At 45.7% G+C, this 25,877-nt stretch overlaps 1 protein-coding gene across 1 annotated transcript in view; it reads right to left on the reverse strand.

Annotated features, from left to right (window-relative positions):
• The window catches only part of Rfx4 (regulatory factor X4), a 128,583-nt gene that overhangs the window by 28,630 nt on the left and 74,076 nt on the right, over positions 1-25,877 (reverse strand). The window contains exons 9-13 of the mRNA XM_051206210.1: positions 16,790-16,890; positions 14,791-14,849; positions 11,935-12,079; positions 7,166-7,260; positions 6,690-6,807 (exon numbers count right to left, since the gene is read on the reverse strand). Coding sequence (XP_051062167.1) covers positions 6,690-6,807; positions 7,166-7,260; positions 11,935-12,079; positions 14,791-14,849; positions 16,790-16,890 — 518 coding nt within the window. The remainder of the gene's footprint in view (positions 1-6,689; positions 6,808-7,165; positions 7,261-11,934; positions 12,080-14,790; positions 14,850-16,789; positions 16,891-25,877) is intronic.

Below are 25,877 nucleotides of genomic sequence, written 5' to 3' on the forward strand. Positions count from 1 at the left end.
AGATGTTTCTTTTTGGAAGTTGGGGCTTCTAATTTTATCTTAGTCACCCTAAAATTCTTGCCTCAGAGACCCACAGGTCTGAATCGCACTCCTGTATGTCATCTATAGTCTCTGCCTCTCAGCTGAGCACTGTGGACAGGTGGATCTGAAGGGCTAGAGAAGGGTCTGCTCCTGCAGGTCTGGCTTGGCCTCTGAGGTGTTTCTTGTATATCACTGTCCAACGCCACTCTGTCTTGCTTTATAATCAACTCGAGTCCATTGAGCATGAGCCTACACCCAGCTCTCCGGCCCTTGCCTTCACAGTGTCTTCACTCTCCTAGCTCTTTAAGGTTTCCATGTGAGTTTAAATCAGGTTATTATACTCAGACAGATTGAAGATATGAGCTTGAAGTCCATTGAATTTATACACTAAAAAGAGTTAACATCTTTTGGAGGGGATGAATCACTCTAAATATGAACTATAGTTTTTTTTGTTTTTTTTTTTGTCTTGTTTTTTGTCTTGTTTTTTCCCTGTCTGTCTGTTTGAGACAGTGTCTCACCACGTGGCTCTGGCTAGCTTTGGACTCACGGTGCACTGCTTCTGAACTTGAGCTTGCAGTGGCCCCTACCTCAGTCTTCTGAAAGCTGACACACAGGCCCGAGTCACAATATCTATCCATAAAGCCTTGGAGATTGTAACACTTCTTTAAAGAATTATTTCAAGGTGCTTTTTAGTCTCATTTGCTACTGTGAATAATGCTATTATTTTAAAATTATATTTCAATGCTGTGCTGAAAATACCAATGATTTCATAAAAACTGAAGTAACTGAATTTCCATTTAGCTTATTGACTAATTTCTTAAAGCAACTTTATTACATTTATTTTTTTATGCATGCATGTGGACATCAGATGACAACTTAGAAGACCCAGTTCTCGCCTTCTACCACATGGGTTCTGGGGGTTAAACACAGATGGCCAAGACTGACAGTAAGCCCCTTACCCACTGGACCATCTTTTTGCCAATCATAATATCTCTAAATAGGTGGTTTTGTGTTTTTCTTCTAATTCATGTATTTCATTTATTTATTGATTGGTTAGATCTCTTGTACATGCTTACTAAAGCATATGGGAAGTAATTCCTGACTTTTTATGCCTTAAATGGAAAACCTTATCAAACATCACCATTTAATATATTGTTTGTTGTAGAGATTTTAAAATAATCTTTAATATTTATTTTGATTTCTACTTTACAAAGAGTTTCTCAAAAGCCATGGTACGTGACTGCAAACAAATGCTTTCTTTTCTCTATAAATGATAAAGATGTCCTATGACAGGATGCTACTTATCCATGATTAGGTTTTGAATAATACTTGAAATTTTGGTAGAACCCTATCAACCCCTATCAATCATGGTTATCACTATTATTTTCCTTTTGTTTGTGTGGAGTGGAAGTGAAGGCACACACGTGTTTATGCACATGTGGAGGTCAGAGGGCAACTTCTACACGTCAGTTCTCTGTTCACGATGTAGGTCCCAGGGATCAAGCTTAGGCCATCAGATTTGGCCAAAGACACTTCACCCCTTATTATTCATGATTTAATAAAGAAAAAGTTTGGGATGGTAGTTTCATCCCAGCTCTCTGGAGGCAAAGTAGGTGTCTCTGTGAGTTTGATGCGAGCATGGTCTACAGAGAGAATTTCAGGCCATCCAGGGCTACATGGAGAGAATGTCTCAAGAGAGACAGCCTGGGATGAGGTCTTGTAGTGTTTTCACCCATGAGAAACAAAGCTACTCACAAGAGCTTTTCTCCTACTCTTGTCAACAGGTTTGAAATAGAGGCTCCCTCATTAAATGGGTGACGTTGCTTTCCAGTTTTGATTTTGATTCTTGTAAGTAGGAATTTTCATAAATTAAGGATTACTTATATAATTTAGAAAAATCTTGCCTCTTGCAATGTTTTTTGCCTGCTGTTTTCATGGGAATAGAGGCCTCCTCACTTATTCAGCTGGCCATTTCTATGCCCTGTTCTGATCTTCAGTTCACCACCTATGTTCTGGGTCTTCTTTACCCCCTCAGGTCTTGCCATGTCCCAAGTGTTCACAGTATTCCATTTCCCCTTGAAAATTATGGTTATGTTGTCATAGTGATAACCTCTTGGTTCATCCTAAACTGTAAAGACATATATGGATAGATACGCAATCCGGACAAAATCTGGCTCTTTAGTAGTTGTAGAGACCTCCACATGTTTTAATTGTCCTGCATCCACTTCTCATTAACCCATGTTATATATTTCCCCATAAAACGTGGCTTTACCTTTGTAAAGAACACACTTAGAGATTAGTTTGGAGCCATCACCACGTCTCCATGGGTAAGGCATTTGCTGCCAACCTTGAACACCTGAGTTCAATTCCCAGAAGCCGTATGGTGGAAGGAGAGAACTAACTCCCAAGGGTTGCCCTCTGACTGCCACACTTGTGTTGTGGTTGTGGCATGCCTCCCCCCCCCCCAACCTGCCCTTCCCTACATACATCAGTAACAAATAAATGTACAAAGGATTAGGTAATTAGATTTGTTTACATAAAGTTTTCTGCCATGTAAAATAGGACCCGATTCATATACATACTTTGCATTAAAGATTAGGTGAGAGGAATCCCAGAATCTGAACAGAGTGTGAAGGAACATACCCTGTGTCTGAGACCTGCATCTGTGGATGGTCCCATGCAGACCGCTAAGTCACCATAGGAACCCATGACAAGAATTTGGATGAGGAGATGGCTGTTTCAGGCCTCTTTACTTTGGGGCAGTTTGTTATGTGGCAGTGGTAATAGGGAAATGGCTATTTCTTGTGTGCCAGTGTATTAGTGGCTTTAGTTTTCTTCTTGCTAAAGTGCACCCTTTGGCAGCCTTTGCTTTTTGATGCATATATGTAGATGCCAACTTCTTTTGGTCCTTATATAACTGAACATGACTTTCTGTTGCTCTCATTCTTGATTAAGTTGACAATTTTTGTTCTCAGCACTAACAAGACATTATTCCATTGTTGTCTGGCATCTGTTAGTATTTGCAGCATTCTAATGTTTATTCTTTTCTCTCATAATTTAAATTAAAAAAATTTAACCCATAGATTTAAAACCATCACTGTGGATAAAATAAAGTTGTCAAGCCCTTTTGTGCCATTTATCTGAGTCCTATGACTGCGGTGACAGAGCAGGTATGGTCAGGTGGATGGTCTCATCCTGTGACTGTGGATGGGTTTTGAGCCAGAGCTCTGCTACTCCATCTCCTTGATCTCGGGCAAAGAAATTCAGCAAGCTTCCTTCCCACTCTGTGTGTTCCCCTGCCTCATGGAGTTACAGTGAGAAATAAATGATCTTATATTTTTGCTAAATATTTGTGAAGATTATTATTATTGGCTTCTGTTTGCCTTATTTACATGTCTAGGTCTGAGAAGCCCTTATTAAATCCACCCCAGCTTCCTTGTCTGACATACTAAAGAAAGCAAAAGGAAAAACACTAATATGGAGTCTAAAATCTCTTAGGCTCTTCATATATACTGGGTCATAGTTCCCATTGGTATCTAACTGAGAAAGATAGGTGGGTCAGGACAGCATATGGGAAAGGGCACACGCTTGAGCTGAGAAGGATGCCCTGTCCCTCAGTATCTGGTGCAAGTCCTCCTCCTTCATGGGCCTGTGGGGTGGAGAAGGAAACTCATTCTCTCAAGCGTCACTAGCAACAATGGGATCCATGTTTAGCGGGCTCTGGGTAACAGGAACCAGGGCACCTGAGTGTAGGCAGGCAGTTTGGAAGATTCCATCACAGCCAGCACATCTGGGAGCCACTCCATCACAGATGCCCATGGGGTCTTCCAGCCCTGGCCCAGAAGGGTGAGCTTTGATGCTGGACCACAAAACCATCACGTAGAAAACCGATGTGTGGAAGAGTGTGTAACCCTGCCCATCCCCTGTAAACGATGGGCTTTTTAGATAGGTTTGTTCTAGAGTATGCTAGCAACTGCTGTCACATTCCAGACACCCACAGCAGTAAAATAAATGGACATTTCGTGAAAATCCACACTGAAAGTGCGAAGACTGGTGTGCTGGCTAGAGACCCAGGCGTCCCTGAACTGGAATCAGATCAGTCAACAAAAGTGTTTTGTTTTTTAAGACAGAACCTTTCCATTGCTCAACATCACCAGGTCCAAAGCTTGTCACCTGCCATTTCTGAAAACTTCTAGAGACACTGTTTATGGCACAAAGTCTGTCTGCTCTAGATCAAAGCCTAGACTCGGCAAAAGGAATCTTGGAGACAAAATCGAAAAGTAATCCAGAAGAAGGAAGGTGTTGACTACAGTTCAAAGAGTTGCTCTGAGAGGAGATGGAGTCTGCCAGGGCCCTTTGAGGTATTCCACAAGGCCATTGTAATGGTCAGCCTGCCATGCTGGCACTGGGACGGACCCCACACCATTCATTGCCCATGCTGAGGACCATGCAGGAGGTATAAGATGCATAGAGCTGGCCCCTGTCGCTGGGGGAGGGGCCAGGGAACAGAGGGCTCTTTTTCCTAATTAGCTGTTTTCATACAGCAAACACATGACCCAAACACAGCCACCCACTGGGTCTTTGACATATATAGACAGAAAGGGGGAGGTGGGCGTTTGTCTGCTGCACATTCTTTCAACTTTCCTGTCGCCCCAAGCTGCCGAACTCAACAATGAGTCAGATGAGCTGGACCGTTTAGAGTTTGCTGAATAGCCTTAGAGGCAGGCATTGTTTCAACCTACTCAAGGCTGAGAATACTGTAAGAGTGAAATTGGGTTAAAGCCTTTCTTTTCACTGTGTGTGTGTGTGTGTGTGTGTGTGTGTGTGTGTGTGTGTGTATGCATGCATGCATGTATGTATGTATGTATGTATGTATGAATACACAGATATATATGCCATTTAACTCAGTTTCCAGCACATCCAACAACAGTGTGATTAGGAAAGACATAAACACACTGTACCCATTTTAATGACTTGTACCTCAGGAAAAAAATCCAAGGCATTAATAAACCATAACTGTTCTGTCCAGGCTTCCATTTTACATTGATTGTTAACTCAGCCCAAAGAAATGAACTACAAAGAATAATGACAAAGAAACTGCCATCCCTGCATGATGGGAGATGGTGTCAGTGCATGCTTATTTCATGGATCAGCAAATGAAGGATAAGTGATAAGGCATGGAGCAGAGCCTCCTCACTGTCCCTGTGCATGCATGTATTTGTGTGAAAAATGGTTGAATCTTTGATTTTTGAAGCAATAAAAAAAATCTCAAGATACCATTCATCCATCGCTTAATCAAAAGCAGTTATGCACAAATGATCTTTCCAGCGCTATAGGTAACATGTGCTAACGCTCACCACTATGGACTGGAAGTCATCAAAATGCTACATCTGATGGCACTGCCCAGGCAGTGGTAATCAGAGCATTCCCATGCTCTGCTCAAAGACAGTTTCCATCTGTAGCTGAAGCATGGGCAGGTTCAGAGAACCCCAGGACTGAAGTGAAAGAAATAACCAACAAAATGTCTGAGTGGGCCAACTCCACTCAATAATGGAGAGATAACAGTTCCTAACTAACACTCCTGTGTTTACCACACTGGCACTTCATTGTATGACACAACTGGGAAATGGTGACAAGTCTGTAAAAAGCTAGATGGAAAAGCATCCAATTAAAAGCCTGGACAGAGCTGAGAGTTGATTGGCTTAACCTGAAATTATGAGACACAAATCACATCTGTATTTGCAGAGGCAGACAGCATGGAAGCAATTACCCAGAAACGTTACCAACCATTGCTGGTAGGGATGCCAGAAAACAGAGGCCAGTGTTTTAGGATTTTGAATACCTAGATAAAGTCTTTCCGGGTCCCATCTCCCTTGCTATGGACAGTATGGACTCAGACGTATATCGTCTCTGCTGAGAAGTAGACAACTGTGTCCTGCAGGAAGCATAATATCTTAACTGAGTTGGGGACCAGGTTTCTGCTTGCAGGGAGAGAACCTGGAGTCAGACCTCAGGCACGGTCACAATGGGGAGTAATAAGTGAGGACTAGGGGGTGATCCAAGGGATCAGGAAGGCAAAGGGGGATATGCAAAAGCCTATTCCACAGAGCAGGCCAGAGTGCATTTCTGAAGAAATGACAATCAAAACATCAAAAGTCAATCATCTGACAAATGAAAGTCAGCAGAAAATAACCCTGGGTGTCAGTCAGGCCATTTGCCAAGGCTTAAACTCAGGGGCCTATGTGTGCCCAGTCTTAAATACCCACAGCTGTGGGATTCTGCAGACTGTCCTTTGGAAGTGGTAGACACTGGGGACATATGACGAAGGGTGCTTGGCTACTGCCACCTGTACCTCCTTAAATGTTGGCAGGCCTCTCTGTCAGCAAACACCTTATTTTCACACAGGCTGTTTACTACTTCCCCTTAGCATTCCGTGCCCTCTTGCTCTCTGGAAAACCTAACACATTTTGTCCTACCCCCACAGATACCTTCACACTGGTGTCCTTGTGGCCTCAAGAGATAGAAGATAACCCCACAGTCTCAGTGCACGGAGTCCAGAAAAGTGGTTGGACCGTGTGTGTGTGTGTGTGTGTGTGTCAGAGAGAGAGAGAGAGAGAGAGAGAGAGAGAGAGAGAGAGAGAGAGAGAGAGACATTGGCATAGCCTTACCAAAGCTGGGAGCACTGTGCAAGGTCATGTCCCGGATCACCCTTGTACCAAAGCAAGACCACATCAACAGGAACTGTTGCGCTACTTTCTTCAGGGACCCTTGTCTCTTGGCAGCCACCTACAAGCAAGTGAATGGCTTTAATACTTCAATTCTTCATTCACTATTGTCTCCGAAAAATGAGGGAAGGTCTGTAAAGCTTCAAGTTCAAGCCTGTGGAGCAGTGATTTTTTTTTCTTTTGTCTTTTTGGTTTTAGCAGCATAAACACACGTAAGGAAACCTGAGGTTGAGACGCTGTGTGACACACAGGTAAGGGATGCAGGCTTGGGTTATCAGGAACAGGAGATTAAAACAGTCCTGTCACTGTCCCCTCCACCTCCCAGGGTTGGGGCTGGGGTTCTATGCTGGGTAGGTGTGCACAGAGACAAACAACCATCTGCAGGAGTTATGGCCACCCCTTCCCTTCTGCCTACCAACCTTCACAACGCATCGGTCTACCATGGTATCCAGCCATTCTATGTAAGACTCGATAGGCGACTGCTCCTCCAGCAGGTGGTCAAACTCCTGGTACACTGTGAGTGAAGCAGAACCCCACACACCTCAGTCATGTTGTAGTGCCAGAGTGGCTTATCCTTAAAGGTGCAGAGGACGGGACAGCATGGATGAAGCCCTTCCAGACCTCCCTCTGCCTCTCTGCCTCTCTGCCTCTCGCCAGCAGACAGGGCATCCCTCCCCCTCATAACGCATTTCTGTCTTCAGTCTGCCTTTAATGTATCATTAATAGCACTGGCCAATAGGTGTCAAGTCTGGTTGCTGGTTCTTCGCTCATGTCATTGTTTGATGCATTACCTATGCCATGGCTGCTATCCTGGAAAGCTTACTTAACCATGAGGCTGGGCCATCACCATCCCTTGCTGTCTGCCCAGGGATGGGGCACGAGCAACGATCCCACTGTTTCTGGACCACAACTATACTGTATGAGTAGCTTACTGGCCTCTCAGTGCTAGGCACGTGTACTCATTGCACACTAATCAAATGAAACCATCTGGTCCTCTCTCCATCCTGTCTTTAGCTTGAGGTTCGGAAAGTACGTGTGAAGTGGTTGGGCATCAGTGAAGCACTGTGGGAAATAGGGACATGGCTGGGGATGCTCTCCTCGCAGACATCTCTTTCACTGAATATTTTAGACATGGTGCTAACAGTTCAGGATCTGTACTTTTCTCTTGCTTCCACACATCTGAGCAGTTTTTTCACATGTGAGAAGGTCCACCTTAGCGATGGGTGGTACCATTCCATGGGCTGGGGTCCTTGAACTGAGCAAAAAGGAAAAAGCAAGCTGAACACGAGTGCTCATCACTGTTTGCTTCTTGACCCTGGACTAGCCACCTCAAGCTCCTACCACCATGACTACCCTGCCATGATGAACCGTGAGCCCAAATGAACTTGTTGGCTTTATCAGGGTAAATTTACCCCTGCAATGGGAAAACTAACTGGTCCAAGGTTCTATTCCTTAATGAGATTAATGAACTAACTCAGAGCCAGAAAGCAAGTGAGTTACCCAGCAGAGCCTAGAGATACAAATGTGTCTTTGGTTGCCAGTGGAGACAATAATGGTTGTACAGTCAATCTGGCAACAGCTAACTTTCTGGAGCACTTACTAAGTGTCAGGCACTCTCTTCTGTGACTTACATGGATGGAGTCAGTCAAGTGTTAATGCCATGGGGGCTGTTTGATCCCATTGCTTAGGACTACCTTATACAGAGTAGATATGTAGCTGGTTGTTGAATGAGTGGACTGATAACTCAAGGAGGAAAGTGCTCTCAACTTTTCCCATCTGAAAATAAAGAAACTAAGGCACTTCAAGATGAGGAAACACAAAAATGTTTTACAGCTAGAGAACAGCAGTTAAGACTGCAAATAGCTCTGCTCATGCATCTGCCTCCTAACCACTGCCTTCTGGAGCACTCTACTGTGGAGCACTCTGCTGTGGAGCACTCTACTGTGCACTAAGTGTGGTGCTTAGTCTTGTTTAACCCCTCTGCAATAGTCTCATCTTACAGAACTAGAAACCATGATCTCTATGCACAGGAGCCAAGGTTCCAGCAAGGACTTTGGGGGGAAAACAGCCCTACCCTTACCTAAGGCATCCCTTAATTTTAATTCTGGTGTTGTGCTCAGATACCAATATATGTAAGAGCTAAAGTGAGCCGAGCATCCCTACTCAGGCTCTATGTCATAGATGCAATGGCAACCCTGACGGCAAGAACTGACAGATCTGTCCCCTGGTGGTAATGAAGGTGCAAGTGCAGCATGTGGTGCCCCCAGCCCTGCTCAGACTGACCCCTGGGCCCATTCTGTATGTTTCACAGACTTTGCTCTTGTATGACACCCATGTACTGGGCCATGCACCTTCTTCCGGCTTGGCTCCCTGGCTCAAACTCTCCTTTCTGACATTGCATCCTGTGTCCTCAGCGCAGGTGTCCATCAGCTTTGGCCTCACCATGGACTCTGGGCTGTGTCAGAAGGGCAGCTTCTATCCCAGTCATTACCTGGCTTCTAACACAGAGCCTGAACCAGGATAGACATCAGTGAGAGCCAGCTGGGATGAACTGAACCACAGTCTAGTTCCAGTTTCAAATGACATCATTCCATCCTGCACCTAAGAGAACTTCGAGAACCCAAAGATTCTCTCTTAGAGATGGAGGCAGCGGTGACACCATAGGGCTCCAGCACGGGCTCAGAACCTGCTCCCTGCAACTGGCTCCACGCTTGTGTTCTCCAGTGTCTGGTTCACACTTAGTTCCCACAAGAGGCTCCAAGGGAAGAGGGAAGCCAGTGAAAAACTGTCAGTGGTGCTGAAACCGAGAAGCAGGTTCACTGGTGGGTCTCTACTCCTCAGACAGTATCAGATGCCACTTCCATACCTGGCCCATTGGGAGGCCCTGGGGCATAGAGACCAGTGGCTTTCCACAGGCTATTAGGGTGCCCTGAGAATGGGGAGACACAACTAGAATCTGGCCTGAAAGCTGGGAGATGGCTCAATGGGTGAGTTTGAGGGTGTGGGTCTGGGTTCCTAGCACCCTCACTAAACAAACAAACACAAACAGCTGTGTGTTGGGCAGCACACAGCTGTAAATTCACAACTACTATTCTGAAGTGTCGGTAGAGATAGAAGACCTCTCAGGAGCTTAAAAGCCCGCTAGCTTGACTAGTCTTATGTCAACTTAACCCAAGCTGGAGTCATCTAAGAGGCGGGAACCTTATCTGAGAAAATGCCTCCATAAGATCTGATTGGAAGGCATTTTCTGGATCGGTGATTGATGGGGGAGGGCCACCAATGGGAAGGTGGTCCTGGGTTCTGTAAGAAGCGGACTGAGCTCTCTTCCCATCTCCTCTCCTTCCAGCTCTCTTTCTGCTCTCTCTTTCCTGCTGTTCCCCTGCGGCAGACAGGACTTTTCCTGTCTCCCTCTCCTTTGCTGTCCTTTCTGTGTCTTTTATGTTTCCTCCCCATCTTCCCTTTCTAATAAAACTTCACACACACACACACACACACACACACACACACACACACACACACACACACGAAGCAGACTGAGCAAGCCACGGGGACAAGCCAGTAAGCAGCGTTCCCCTATGGAGTTTGTATCAGCTCTGCCTGCAGGTTCCTGTCCTGACTTCCTTCAATGATGGACTACAATGCAGAAATGTAAACGCTTTGCTCCCCAAGTTGCTTTGGTCATGGTGTTTCATCAGCAATAGTGACCCTAATTAGGATACCTGGTGTAGGTGGTGACGAACAAGAGATCCTGCCTCAAACAAGGTTGAAAGTAAAGGCTGAGGTTGTCCTTTGTGCTGTACACACATGCTATGACATGTGCAGCTACACACACACACACATGCACACACACACACACACACATGCACACACTTGAGCACACACACACTCACACACACACACACAGGAAACAAACAAGAATCCTAACAGTGCTTAGAAAGACCCTGTACCCTGTTGAGCTCAACCACAGGTTACAACCTTGGTCCCTCGTTGCTTCACAGCAGGAGCTGTCCTGGGCTGGCGAGGCTGACCCTCCCCAGTCTAGGTTTAAGGTCTAGCACTGCCACATGGTGACCATGGGACCCTGGGAAAGCCCCATCCACTCTTTGGAGCCGAGTTTTTTCAAATGTGGCTGCAAAGCAGGATTAATGCCTCTACACATGGTGGTTTGATATGGCACTGGCAGGGAGAGGTAGCTGATAAACTCATTATTATGTCAGAGGGTTTTGCTAAGACTCAACAGCAGACAAATGTGCAACTGTGCAGGAAGAAGGACTAAGAACACGAGTTAAGGCCAGGGTCTAAACCCGGGAGTAAGTGGATGGCCACAGGTTCAGATATTTAGGGCTGTTTGCCTTTTCAGAGGCCTTAAAAGGAAACACCCTCTGATAGGGACTCTCAGAGAATGTTGGTTCATAAATGGCCCAGGCTTAGACTGACTGGCAGAAACAGAAACCCCAGGACAACAGTGTGGAGGAGCCGGCCCTGTAAGTCAAGGGGCCTGGGCTTTTCTGAAGAGCCCCTTCTCCTGGTGGGTATTGGGTGATGATGTAATTTACCCCACACAGAAGGTCTGGGTCTCTAACCAACCAGCCTTCAGTATACTCTCAACACCACCCTCTCTGGAATCTCTGAGGGGTTCTGACTATGCCACCTGAGAGCATGTGCCCTACTGCCCTAAGGAGGAAAAGATGGCTGGCCAAAGTAAGGCATGCCCTGAGCAGTCAGCTGGGCCAAGGCTCAGAGGAACAGGAGTGTCTAAAGGTGATGGGTGACGCTTCTGTCCTCCTGAGGTGTGGCTTCACTCTTGGGAGCAAACATCTTCCCCACATCATGGTCACATGACCGTCCAATGACACATAGATGCCACATCCAACTGGCTCCATACTAGCATACACCAAACCAGAACATACGGTTCAGTTTGTATTTTCTCGGTCACTCACTGCCTTGAAGGTATTCATGGCATCCAGGGTCATTGTGTGCTGCTCTACTACATCAGCCATGTTGACACACACCCTCTTAAGTAAGTTTGCCCTCCTGTCTGGGCCAACCCATTTAACAGGAACAATAAGAAGAATGGGACCCAGGGAAGGGACAGCGTGGGAATATCACTAGAACATTTAAGATCCTTTTCCCCCTTTTCTTTTAAAAACAGAAACAGAAGGACCACACCCCTGGTGGGACACCTTACACTGGACGATGAGTCTGCGGTGCTCGTCCCGGGAGTCCTCCATGGTGTAGAGGGTTTGTTTGGTGATGCTGTTCAGGTCCACATTCCTCCAGTCCTCCAGCATCTGGAATGTGATGTCTGCACTGTGGATCACCGTTCGAGATGCCTGTAATCCAACCCAACCGACTTGTTAGCACACCGAACTGTCCGGTTAAAAGCCCTCCTCTCTGTCCCGTGTGTCAGAGTGGGTATGCTTACCACATTTTGTAATCTACTCTGAAATCCAGGCAAGCTCCATTTCAAGAAACAGTGGTGATCACTTAACTCAGAGAATCCAGACAGATTCTTTCTTCCTGAAGCTTTCCCATCCCCCTTCTTTTTCTCTTGGCCTGGGCCAGGCCACACCCTGCTGTTGTTCCCAACCCCTTTGGTCTTGACCCCAACATACCATGGGATGAGGCCCAGAGACCTGGTAGCTTTCTGCCTTGAGCTGGTAGAAAGGAGTTCTGTGTTTAATAAACCTGCGTGTCTCTAATGTCAGAAAAGTCACAGGGCCACACTGAGGAACTACTCTGGCCACCCTGGGCCTAACTGGTACCTAGAATTTTCACAATGTATATTTTTCACACAAATATATTATGCATTTTTGGCTCTTATCCTTTGTGTTTGTTTTTATATAATTAGAGTGAAACAAATGTGAATAAGGTAGAAAAAAGACATTAAGATATAGGTGCATTCTGTGTGTGTCTGTCTGTGTATGCACGTGTGTGTCTTTTAAAACTATAACTTCCCAAGCAAACTATTGTTAGTGAACCGAAATCTACAAGCTGGAGTAATATTAAGACCAAAGGAAAAATTATCTAGGATTATTTCTTATACTTAAAATTTTTAAAACATCTTCTAGTAAAATTATTGTAAAAGTTAGAAACACACAAGGATATCCTTGGTCTCTAGTTCTAAGGCTGTGAACTTCTAGGCAGAGGTAGTAGAGCCCCTGCCATCCTCTGTTCGGACACAAATCAAATCCAGTGAAATACCTGTAGTACTGTTTGAAGGTCAGAGACCCCCAGAATGTCCAACTGTTTGAACATACTAGTCTCTGACCATGAACATCGCAAAGCGTGAAGGACGGTGTTGTGGGCCCAGGCATACCTGGCTCATGCCCCAGCTCTGTTGCTCGTCCCCCGGGTCTCAGTCTGTGAAACAGAGACACGGTGGCACCTGCCTCCTGTTCCTCATGGTGGCCATAAAGCATAGCACATAGACTGGAAGCAAAGCACCATGGACACACATGGACACACACGGACACACTGTCATTGCTGAGGTCGGCTTTGCTTTGCATGGACTGTGCTCACCCTTGGGAGCCTTCACACCCTGTGTTCACACCCTGTGTTCCCTGCAGCCCCGCTGTCCTGATGCTCCAGCCTCTATGTGACAGACATGGAGAGTCCTTCTCCAGTTAGTCTATATTTGATATTCAATATTTTTCCTGTTTCTACCCCATTTTCTTCATGACATGCATAACATGACAATGGGTGCCTGCCTGGTTAGTGCCCGACTGTATGGAGGGGCCTTTCTTTGGGTCTTGACTTGCTCTCTGTATGTATTTAGGGAAGCTCATTGCTTTATTAGTTCAAATATACTGTCGTGTTTCCGTCCCAGAATTAATACCAGTTCACAGTTCTGGCTGGTCCCTATGTCTGGGCCTGTCTGTGAGGTTGGAAAGGTACTATTTCCTGAATGAATTCCATGCTCAATGTGTGCAAGGTGGAGAGGATGTGTGTGTGTGTGTGTGTGTGCATGTGTGTCCGTGTTCATGAGTATAAGCATACACACACATGCCACGCTTGAGTGTAGGTTTAGGAATAGATATCTATATGTCCATTAAAGGGGCACAGCCCTTCCTAAAGTATCTGAGCCCAGAGTAAAACACCCAAAGCACGTGTGTTTCCAGGTTGGTCTAAGGCTCCCTCTTCCAAGTATAAGAGAGCAAGAGAATGCGGCTGGCACACACAGTCAGGAATTCAGGACACGAAGTGTGTCTTGGTTTTTCTAATAATCATGTTATTCCCCGAGTTGCATTCATTTGTCAGATACTCCCTGGAGCAATGCCCAGGAGCTGCCTTTGGCACAGCTGCCCCAACCTGTAAAGGTTTGCCTGTGCCTTTGGATAGGCACAGGGTAACAACAGTGAGAGGTGACAGGTTTCCAAGGCGGAGCCTTCCTTGGACCACTCCAAATTAGGAAACCCTACCTCCTGCCTTGTCATTGCATCATTGCATAACCAGGATCCCCCAAGAGCCACACATGAGCAACCACACCTGTGTAGGCATGGAAAGGCAGTTGAGATGAATGAGTGAGGTGCACCAACTCTTACAGAGAACTGGGGTGAGGAGAAACGAAGGAATGGTCATCCCTGCTGAACGCTGACTACTGGCCAGGTTACATGCTTCTCTGGGAAAGCTGCTACCTCTTGAAGGGTTTCTACATGTAACTAGGGTGTTCAAATGTCATACTGAGTGAGACAATTGGTATCTACTTGGGAGAGGCCAAGGGCACTGTATAAACAATTGCTTTACCCATTGTCAACAGTAGTTGACAAACCCAACAATTTATTTCAAGGAAACACGTAATTGGGAACCCAGGCCATAGCCGAAAGGTTCAGGAGCAACAGCTGTTAGAAATGATTCTGTATACAAGTTACAACTTTGCTGGTGGGTTGAGGTTTTTAGTTCCCTATGTATAGAAACTAAACACAAAATAGAGTAAGCCCTGCCATCCACCAGCTTGACGACACAGGAAGTTATCCTCGTGGATGTAGCCTGTGTCCTTTGCAATGACTCAGCAGTGGGTTAATAAATGAGAGAAGACAGCTACCTGGCAAAGATGATTCAGCGATGTTTGCCGTCTCAGAATTTGGGAAAACCTTCTTGATACTGCAACAAGAAAACAGGAAGCTAGAAACATTTGCATGCTTGATATTCCAACCAGGAGCAGATTTCAGAGAGTAGTTTCCATTTTCTAACTTTGCCTCAATACCCTGCCTCTGTTTTTAGGTGCTAACTGGCAGACCCCTGCGTCTGACTGTTGCCCTGCTTTGGCTCCAACAGCATTTCCTAATGATGACATTTAGGGCACAGATTTCAAAGTCATGCACATGCCACACTCACAGGTGTGAGAAACGGTGGCACCAATCAACTGTGAGTAAAAGCAATTATTCACTCGTCTTTAGTTTTGCTAATTGCAAGCTCAATCACTGCTTTCCAGATAATCAACAGGAATCAAATGAAAGCTTTGAAAGAAGCCCTTTAAAACACAGTATGTCTCAACAGAACCATGACTGACCTCAGTGCAGTGTGGTCAGGGATGTTACCGGCATGGAACCTGGGCTACCCCATAAGGGAATTTGACTTTTATCATTTATCATTTGGCCAAATGGCCTCTGGCACCCATTTCTGGGTTCTGATTTAGGAAAGGCTGTTTGCCTAGTTGTCTGATAATTTGACTATGGATTTTTTTTTTTTTTTTTTTTTTTTTTTTTTTTTTTTTAGACATGTTCCTGTTCATGGTCTTCATTCTTCCAGTCCTGCACTGGGTGTGGAGGGGGTTTGCTTCCACATTCTTGCACATTTTCCAAATACTCAGGCTCCCTGGGGAGGACCACTTCCTCCAAGCATGCACAGGTGGAAGGCTCACCTCCTCCTCGACACAGACTTTGAACGGGTTTGTTTTGTTGCTGTAATTAAAATGGACACGGGGCATTCTTCTCATTAATTTCTGAACTGGTCATGAAATAGTCAGAAATTTCCCCAGGATTATTCTAATTTGTACCCAGAGCTGGCCTGGTTTGAAAAATAGTGTGTGGGGTGGTGAAGGATGGGGGGGGGCTGTGTGTGCGGGGGAGATGAACTTCTAATTTTCCAGGCTGATCAATTGTTAATCCTGCTCCTTAATTACTTTTTCTTTAACTTTGTGATGTGGAATTCAGTGCTGGAGAAAAGAAAAGAACTGAGAGCCGTGAAATAAAGCAGGCTTTATCAATAGGTGATGGGCACTGCAGGCGGCCTCAAAGCGCCTCAAAGGGCTTCTTTGCCTGCAGAGAAAGGGTAATTTGATCGCCTTCATTTTCCACACTGGCACTTGCTTTCGGCAAGGACTTCGAGCTGTATTCAAACGGGCCTTTAAGAAATGTATTTTAAAACCTTGTTTTGCTTAAAATCATCTCATCGTTGTTTGATAGCAACAAATGTGTTGTACAGGAGTGTTCACTGTGCTCAGAGCCATTGAGACAGAAAAAACAGAACCAGCCTTCTCAGACTCAGCTAAATGCTGGGAGTGACAACACACTACTAAGCCAAGAAAAGATCCATGGCTCCAGTACCCTTATAAGAAATATTAAACTTAGCTTTCTAATTTGGCAGAGAATATGTGAGGCTCTTATACTAGCTACAGCCAGTCATTGGACAGGAGCTTAGAGCGCTGACAAGAGTTTGATTTGTGTCTCCCAGTCACCAGCTGTGTGGCTGTGTGGCTTTGGGGATGTTTCTTTGCCTCTCTGCACCTGTAGGTAGAGGCACAATGTCCTACCACATAGTGGTGCCTGCCAGAGGATTAAATGGAGTTAGTAGTATTGTGTTCACTGGCCGACTTTGGAAATCAGTCAGGGATACTGGGAGTAAATCCTGCCTTTGCTATTTACTACCTAAGTCCGAATCCCTTCTCTGTGCTGCTGGCAACAAACATTTTACAAGGATTAAATGAGTTCACACATGGGAAATACTTAGCCTGACCCCTGGTTCATCAACGACTCACCATGTGAAAGAGTGGCTTTGAAAAGCTGCCCTCACCCCGTTCTGCTTCCAAACTTAATACTTACGTTCAAATTTGATGTTTCTCAGGTTTTCTGGGAGGTCGTGGAGAGCCACTTTCAGCCACTCGTCCAGCTGCTTTGCAAACTTTCTGATCACCTGAGTTAAGCTGAAGGGAGAAAATGAACGTAAGTGTGGCCTGAGTTTCTGAGTCCCCAGAGGAATTGATTTCACGTAGTCCTCTATTGGCTGCTACTAACAGACGCAGCTGGTCAGAGCAGCCCAGAAGCACAGTGTGCAGCCGGTGCCTTTGAAGATCTGATGGCTTTGTGGTACCAGGGGCTTATGGGTACCAGTGCCGGTCTGTGATGCACAGTGTTGGGTAAGAGCCACTGCAAGGTGAGGTGGCATCAAGATGTCCTCGTGGTATTTTGGAATCGCCTTGTAGGTGAAGATAGTGGGCCTCAGCCTAAGAAAGCTGTTCTGGACCTGGCTTCCATCCATCATGCTTTCCTCCAGTCTTGTCCAAAACCGCAGCCTGGGAGAATCCACGTGCAGCATTTGGAGATCCTTGCCTAGCAAGCAAGCCACACTGCCTCCTGTTGGAGCTGGGAGCATTTATTTATTTGTTTATTTGTGTGTGTGTGTGTGTGTGTGTGTGTATGTGTGTATATGTGTGTGTGTGTACACATGCATGTGCACACATGTGCAAAGGCATGCCAAGGCACACACATGCCATGAGGGAAAGGCCAGAGGAAAACTTGAAGGAACTAGTTCTCTCCTTCTCCTATATGGATCCCTGAGGCTCAAACTCAGATTACTAGGCTTCCCTGAAAAACGCCTTTACTGGCTGAGCCATCCCAGGGGGCCAGCAGCAGCTTGCTTTAAGTTGGCAAAAGGCTCTAAAATGGACCTTGAAGCCACAGTATATTTTAAGGATGGAGAAGAGTGGGCAGCCGGGGCTGTAGGGCCCAGTGTGAGATGGGGATCTCAGACCCCACACTGAAACCATCTGCTTGTGGCCTCAGTCCCACTTTCCACACCGACCTCACCCCATGGTGACGGTCCACACACCTGACCCAGGCCCGGCCACTTCCCTTGCCCTGGCTGTCTTCTGCTGTCCTTCACCTGTCAGACCGTGGCCACCAATGTCCATGGCAGTCCCTGCTGTGCTTCTCTCTTCACAACCTCCACTCTTTGTGTGACTAGTTAGCCCTGCCCTCTCTCATACCCTCACCCCTATCCCCAGGGTGCCCCCAGGGCCCACCCTCCTCCCCATATGGGTGGCATAAATGAGCACAATGGCTGCCATCTTGCTCCCTGCACAAGCTTGAAGCTTCTTCCTAACAGAATCAGGAGGCATTGGTTTCTCTTGTCCCAAGGCTTACCCTTTCTTGCCTTCCCAGGGACATTGTTACTGACTGTCCCTTCTCTTGTGAATTCAGCTTTTCCTCTTGATTGGATCATCCTCTAGTTACTTTAATGCATTCAAGAATGACTCACTTTGCAAAAAATTAAAACTTTTATTAAAAAAAAACTCCTGCCTCTATTCATTTCACTTAAGCATATTACTTCTTTATTGTTTAGCTTTTTTGTTTGTTTGGTTGGTTGGTTTAGCTTTAGTTTCTTCGGGGTGGTTTTTTGTTTGAGACGGGGTCTTACCATGTAGCCCTGGCTCACCTGGAACTTTCTATATAGATCAGGCTGGCCTCAATCCAAAGAGACCCATCTGCCTCTGCCTCCAGAGTGCCGAATTAAAGCTGTGCCCTACATTCGGCCTTTGTCGTTTCCTTCTTGGCACAATCATGTTTCACAACTACCACACTGCTATTTGCTCCTCCCTGGGTCCTCGTGTGGCATCTTTCAATATTTTCTTTGTCTTATGGTTCAAAGTTACCTCCACAGAGAAGCCCTCATGACCATCTGACCTAACATGGCTTCCCACTTGACTGTCCTTTATTAACCCATTTCCCCCTTCATTTTTGATAGTTTATTTGTGTGGGTGCTTTGCCTGCATGCACCACATACATGCAGTGCCCACACAGACCAGAAGAGGACACTGGATCCCCTGGGACTGCAGTTCCAGTGGCTTGTGAGCCACTATGTGGGTACTAGGAATTGAACCCAGGTCCCGTAGAAGAGCTGCCAAGGCTTAATGGGGATGTCCTTCTGTATATATGTTTCTCTTACTGGTTAATGAATACAACACTGATTGGCCAGTAGCCAGGCAGGAAGTATAGGCAGGGCTAGGGTGCTGCTTCCCTAAGACCTGTCCTTTGGCGAAGTCCGGGCTCCCCTTGGCATCGGTGGGTGCTGCTTTAGGCTGTTCCTCAGCCAGAGCTTAGTGCTGTCTACCCAACCATCAAACTCCAGTTCTAGAGGAGTGCATCTCTCTTTTCAACTCCACTTCAAACTTCCACAGGCACCAGGCAGACACATTCAAGCAAAACACTCAAACACATAAAATAAATAAAAATTAAAACATTTATTCACTCCCAATAACTTACTGTGCAAATTTCATAAGGTTTAAGTATGTATTTGTGTCTGCATTCACTTTAAATATGTGTGCCTATGTATATGTTCACATGAGTGCATGCATTTTAAATCACAGTGTCCTTACGGCATCTGAGGCTCAGCTGGTGTTCCAATTTCCCCGTTTATCTTAAACACAGCTTTTAGTTTATCTGAATTAATGATATGCACATATTACATGTAAGATACAACATTCATTTTCTTAAGCTTTCTAGAGTTGGATGTGATGACTTTTCCACAGGGTTGTGGTTGATTTATTCCTTGATGAGTCCATTATTTTAGTCATCTCTCCTGTGTGCTTCCTATAAGGCCACAGTGGCCTCAGTTTTCTGTTTAGTCCAGGAAACTTCCTAGGTGACCTCTGCACTGCATCTATCAGGAGAATGTCCATGGCTCAGTGTCCCTCTATTACTGTGTCTGTGGCTCAGTGTCCCTCTGTTAGTGTGTCCACTAAGTGTACCAACACAGACTCTTGTCCCCTTTAGCAAGGACTGCAGATTTTTACCTCCAAATTACTTCCCAAGTGCATCTAACTTGCTCTCTTTCCTTGCCCTTTGAGTCAGCCATCGTCTCTCGCCTGGGCCCCAATGTTAACTTCCTGAGCACCTCTCCTCTCCTCTTGCCTTTACCTCCATCCCAGCACAAGGTGAAGGGCCCCCCCCCAAAAAAAACCATTTATGGTGCTGATCTGTGTCACTCTCAGGTTAAAGGCCCTCGGCGACTTCCTGTGTTCTGAGATTGAGGCCCCAAATCCTCACCCTCGCTCCCCAAGGCACACATTCCAGCCGCCTCCTCTCTCTGGTTCCTCCTGCTGGCCTCTGACCCAGTTCCCTTCCACCTAGGACCTTTGTTCTTTGAGTTCTTTACACCAAGAACATCTTTCCCTTAATTCATGGGCTCAGCAACTCCTCATCACTCTCGCTTCAGACTGACTGTAACTTCTGTAAGAAAACCATTCCCAAAGCCCCCAAGATGAGGTCAAAACCTATAGTTGTTCTTCTGGGGAGGCCCCATGGCTTGTGATGGCCAGGTCATTCTGTACTGACTTATGGGATCTTTTGATTAGTGCACATCTTTTGCTAGACCATATGCTTTGAAACAAAGGTCAAGGACTACATCTGTTTTATCACTTTATCCTCAGCACCTACCATAGCACCAGACACATAGTAGGCATTTAAGAAATGTTTTGTAGGTGCAATGATAAGTAAGTGTCTCCCAGTCTCCAGATGGAAAGATCCCAGACATAATCCACAAAGCCCTGCCCAGGCCCTCCTGCATCTGCCCAATGATCTCTACCTGTAGCTGTTCCCGCTTGCCTCTTGGCTCACTCCATTCTGCAGCACTGGCCTCCTTTATGTTTTTCTAGCACCCCAAAGCCCTTTCCTGCATTGCACATGCTGGTCCCTCCACTTAATATGCCCTTGCCCTAGATAATGACATACTCCCTCCCCTTACCAATTTGGATCACTGTCCACCTTGACTATAGTGTTTCAGCTCACTGGTCTCTCCCCATCATGAGATTCCTGTGCTATCCCAATCCTATCATATGACTGTGATGAAAATTAGCCATAGGAGGGCAAGGACCAAACAGAAAGCACTGTTTGGACATTGTTGCAATGAGCTAGGAAAGAGAGAGGTCTGAGTAGGAGCAGAAAGAGTAGAAATGGCACACTAAGGTCAGATTAGAATGTTCTAGAGGCAGAGACAGCAGCTTTCCTGACGAGTGGAGGGGTATGGCTGAGGAAGGAATGAAACTGTGTCTTCCTGAAGGAAGGCAACATTAGGCCTGGTACCTTGCCAGTCCACAAAGATGCTTCCTAGCACTGGAGGCAAGATGAACCCAAAGAATTCAGAATGTCACAAGGCAAGCTCATGTTGCCTAGTCATCCACAGCCTGGGGTGAAGTTCTAAAGGGGACAACTTCTCAGAATCTCTGGCCAAGCTGCAGAGAAGCACTGGGTGACTGCCCAGTGGCGGGGGGCAGCCTGCCATTCTCCAACCATGCACTGCTGTCGCTGGCATGCAGCCGGAGCTGGGAGCTGGCCTTTGTCTGGATCAGAGAGAACACAGCAGCACTGTGGAAGCGACCTCTTGCTCCAGGCAATTGTTTGCTTTTATTAAGCTGAAGAAAAGTGTGGAGGCATTCAGCCCAGAAAAGGTCCTATTTGGAGTTTAGAGGCTTTAAAAAAAAAATCTCTCCTCTCTCTCCTCTCTTCTCCTCCCCTCCCCTCCCTCCCCTCTCTCTCTCCTCCCCTCCCTCTCTCTCTCTCCTCTCCCCCTCTTTCTCTCTCCTCTCCCCCTCTTTCTCTGTCTCTCTCTCTCTGTGTGATATGTGGGTACTCACATGCCATGATGCATATATTAAGTCAGAAGACAACCTTAGGTGTCAGTGTCTCTCTTATTTGTCACCCTACACTCACACCAGGCTAGCCAGCCCACACATTTCCAGAGATGCTGCTGTTACCACCTCTGTTTGCTTCGGGGTCTTGGGATTGGGGGGTGGACTGAGACATTTGGGAAGGACAAGGACCTCACCCTCTGATCCATCTCACAGTCTTTTAGGCATTAACCTAAACACTGAGGCTGCTTGTGGTGTCGGTGAGGAGGCAAGGAGCCACCAACCCTGAGCACATGGCTACGAAATGCATTTCTAGACCCTGCTATGCGGCCTCCTCCATCATCCACTGAGCTTCTTCCCTTAGCCCCTCCCTCCCTTAGCCCTAGGCTGGCAGTAGGAATGGGGGTCAGCCAGACACTCCTGCATGGATGGCTCTGACACCCACAGGTCTCACCCTGCTGCCCTCGGGCACTGCTGGTAACTGCCAGGCCTGCCTGATGCTGTTACAACAGCAAGGAAGTGGTACTAGCAGGCACCTGCTAATGAGTATGCTGAGCCAGACTCTAAACACTTGGCAATACTCTCTTGTTTAATCCTCACCTCACCTGTGAAGTAGGTATTATTATTAGTGCATCCAGAGAGGCTCAGAGTTAGGGCGTGGGGCAAGAGGAAGAGCCGAGGCCCAAGGCCAGTGTGTTTGACCCCTGACTGTGCCACAGTGTCACAGTGTGACAAACCCATGCAGGAGCTTCAACCGACTCACAGCTTACCATCTCCAAAGCCTTCTGCTTTTCATTTAGCATCTCTGGCTTGGTCCTTGACCTTGGTTTTTTGTTTTGTTTTTATATCCTCCTTGCCAATCTAACACACACACACACACACACACACACCTTTCTTTTGCTACGTCACCTGTTAGTCACTCTGCCAAAATCACCTGGAAGAGGTGAGCAAAACAACTCTGAGAATAAAAATGGTGGCTGTGACACACCTTTCCTGTAAAGAGAGGTGCACAGTACCTGTGTGGGTCGGCTTCTCAGATGCTGCTATCTGTCCACCTCAGCTATAGTTAGAGAGGGGCAAGGCCTGAGCCAGTGGGCTGGAAGCTGAGCCTCAACCTGCCCAGGGCCATGAGTGACAGTGCCTATTTTCAACCCAAACAAGCATGAGGCCTTGTCTACTCAGGCAAGTTGAAGACATGACTGTTCAAAACTTAAAAGTGAGCTGTCAGATGGACCCTGGCCTTTGAGGTAACTTTGCCTTCTTAGTTTAAAGACACTGAATTTGTAAGTTTGAGGTCATAGCAGCAATAGTCTAACTGGGTTTTTAGAGAGTCTTCAAAGGTCTACTGTAAACTGTGCAGTAAGCATGTTTGAGATATGTTTATTTTTTATTTGACAGGGTCTTATAAAGTAACCCTGGCTGGTATACAACTTGATATATAGTCCAGGCTGACCTTGAACTCACAGAGTTCTACCTGCCTCTGCTTCCTGAATGCTAGGATCTCAGGAATGCACCACCACCACACCCAATCGTATTTGATATTTAATGCTGCCACCTCTGTCACAGACAAAAAGGCAAAGATAAACAAACTAAGTCCCAGGCAGCTGTAGAAGTCACACAGGGAAGGCAGAGAGTCCTTCATCTTATTTATTTATTTATTTTTATTTATTTTGATAGTTCTACATCTTGACTAGTAAGCAACAGGAAGTACTGACTCAGTGGACAGTATTCTGAGCATAGGAAACCTCAAACCTCACCGCCACACTGACATATTGAGTCCAACAAGGCCACACCTACTCTGACAGTGCCATGCCCACACCTCCTAATAGTGCCACTTCCTATGAACTTATGGGGGTCAAACACACTCAAACTACAATACATACATACACATCAATTATAAGACTAAAAAATAATCAAATCTCTCTAAAGAGACAAAGCAGTCAGTATAACCAGACCCCAAAGTAACTATAATATAATTAATAAAAATCTAATGGAAAAGATGACCAGTATACATAAACAGACGAGAAACTTCAGCAGGATAGAAAAGTTACTTTATAATGGTGGTAGGGGGTAGGGACTGGGGGAGAGGGCTCAGCAGGTAAAGGTGTTTGCTTCCAACGCCTTGTGACCTGAGTTTAGTGTCTAGAACACATGTAAAAGTTGGAAAGAGAGAAGCCTCTCCACAAAGTTGTCCTTCCCTCCACACTTATGCAGTACACACAACAACAATAAACTATAGGTATTAAAAAAAAAAAAAAAAAAAAGAATCAAGGTGTGGTAATACTGGCAGCCAAATAAAGAAACCACGAACCAGAAGATATTCTAATAAAAATTAACCAATCCAAAATCAAAGATAAAAATGAATAAAACAAGAAAGAATTCCTTTAAGAGTTGTAGGACAATGTCAGACGGGCTAACATATTCACTGTTGAAATGCCAGGAGGAGAAAAAGAGAAATAGAGAAGACAGGAGTTTTCTAGGAGTGTCTAGGAGTTTCCCCCAGAGTAATGAAATTCAGTTAAGCACAGATGCAAGAAGATCCAAAAACTTAGGTGGGAGCCAAAAAAGAATGATAATAGGTCATTGTCAAACAGCTGAACACCAAAGGTAGAAGAAGCAGCTTGAGGTGGTCAAAGACAAGCGCACGAATATTTACAATATTGAGAAGAAAATAGAACACACAACCCTTGTGAACCTATGGGCTTGGGAGGAGGCTCAGGCGCTAAAGTGTCTGCTATACAAGTATGGGGCCTGAAAGTGGTTCCCAGCAGCGATGGAAAAGCCAAGGGGTACACATCTGTGACCCCGGTGCTTGGGAGGCAGAACTATGAGGATTGCGGGGGCTTACAGAAGGCCAGGCCAGCCGTAGCAGTGGCTCGAAGTTCAGTGAGAGACGCCAGCCATCCCCCAACATAAGGCAGTGAGTAACTGAAGAAGACACGTCTAGCCTCTATGCGTGCATGCGTGGTGTATTGGTTACTTTTCTGTTGTTCTGATAAAGCACCATGTATTTGTGCTTACTGTCCCAGAGGGCTAAACGTTGTCATGGTGGAGAAATGCTGCAGTAAATCGGAGGCAGAGCAGCTGGAACGGGACATTGAGAGCTCACATCCTTTACCATAAGCACAAAGCAGGGGAAGCAAGCTGGACGTGGCAAGAATCACTAATGTATCAAAGGCCACCTCCCATGACATGCTTCCTCCAACAATGTCACACCTCCTGAGCCCCAAACAGCACCACTAACTGGGACCACATGTTCAAATATCTGACCCTATGGGGGACATTCTCATCCAAACCACCACGAGTAAGCAGACCATGACATACACGTACACAGTGAACATATTACAGGCATAACTTGTCAATCCAGCATTGGACCAGTGAGAATGCTTCTCAAAAGTGAGGGAGAAATGTTAATACACACACACACACACACTCGCACACGCATGTGCGCACACAAGATGTACACACACAACAAACAAGCAAGCAAACAAAACAAAACAAAAACCCCTGAACAAAGCCATCACCATCAGACCTACAAAGCATGAAATATAAAGACGTTCCACTGGGAGGAATACATTATGCAGACAGCCATAATTTACCCCCTCGAAAATTAGGAATAATGAGAATGGAGGTAGATATAAAAGACTTCATTCTTCATTCAATCGCACTGACAGATAATTGTCTAAGGAAAAACAGTACAATACCTTGCAAATTTTTAGCATATATAAAAACAAATGACAACAGCACACACACACACACACACACACACACACACACAGAAGAGATGACACACTGAACATTACTGTCATAGGACTCTTCCTTTCCTTTCTTGCTTTTTGAAACGGGATCTCTTTATTATGTAACCCTGGCTGCCCTAGAACTCACGATGTAGACCAGGGTGGCCTTGAACTCACAGAGATCCACTTGCCTCTGCCTTCCAAATGCTGGGAATAGGGTGTGTGCCAGCACACCCAGATAAGATTCTTATACTACATGTAAATCAAAGCAACTATTAACTTTTTAAAAGATGAATAAATAACAATCTAGTTGTGAGAATACATAAAAGAAAGACATTTCGGACAGACTCAGTAAAGCTAGAACAACTGGCAAGATGAAAAATTGAACCAACCATGTAACTGCATTAAATGTAAAGTCTAGATGGGGAAAACTGCCAGATTAGATAAACAATTGCACACGATCTTACTCTATGCTAACTATAAAACATAAGACAAATGTACGAGCAGAATGACAGAGTAATGAGGTAGAAAAGGCAGAGATCTTTAAAA

This window comes from Phodopus roborovskii, unplaced genomic scaffold, assembly GCF_943737965.1.
Source record: "Phodopus roborovskii unplaced genomic scaffold, PHOROB, whole genome shotgun sequence".
NCBI classification, from domain to species: Eukaryota; Metazoa; Chordata; class Mammalia; order Rodentia; family Cricetidae; genus Phodopus; species Phodopus roborovskii.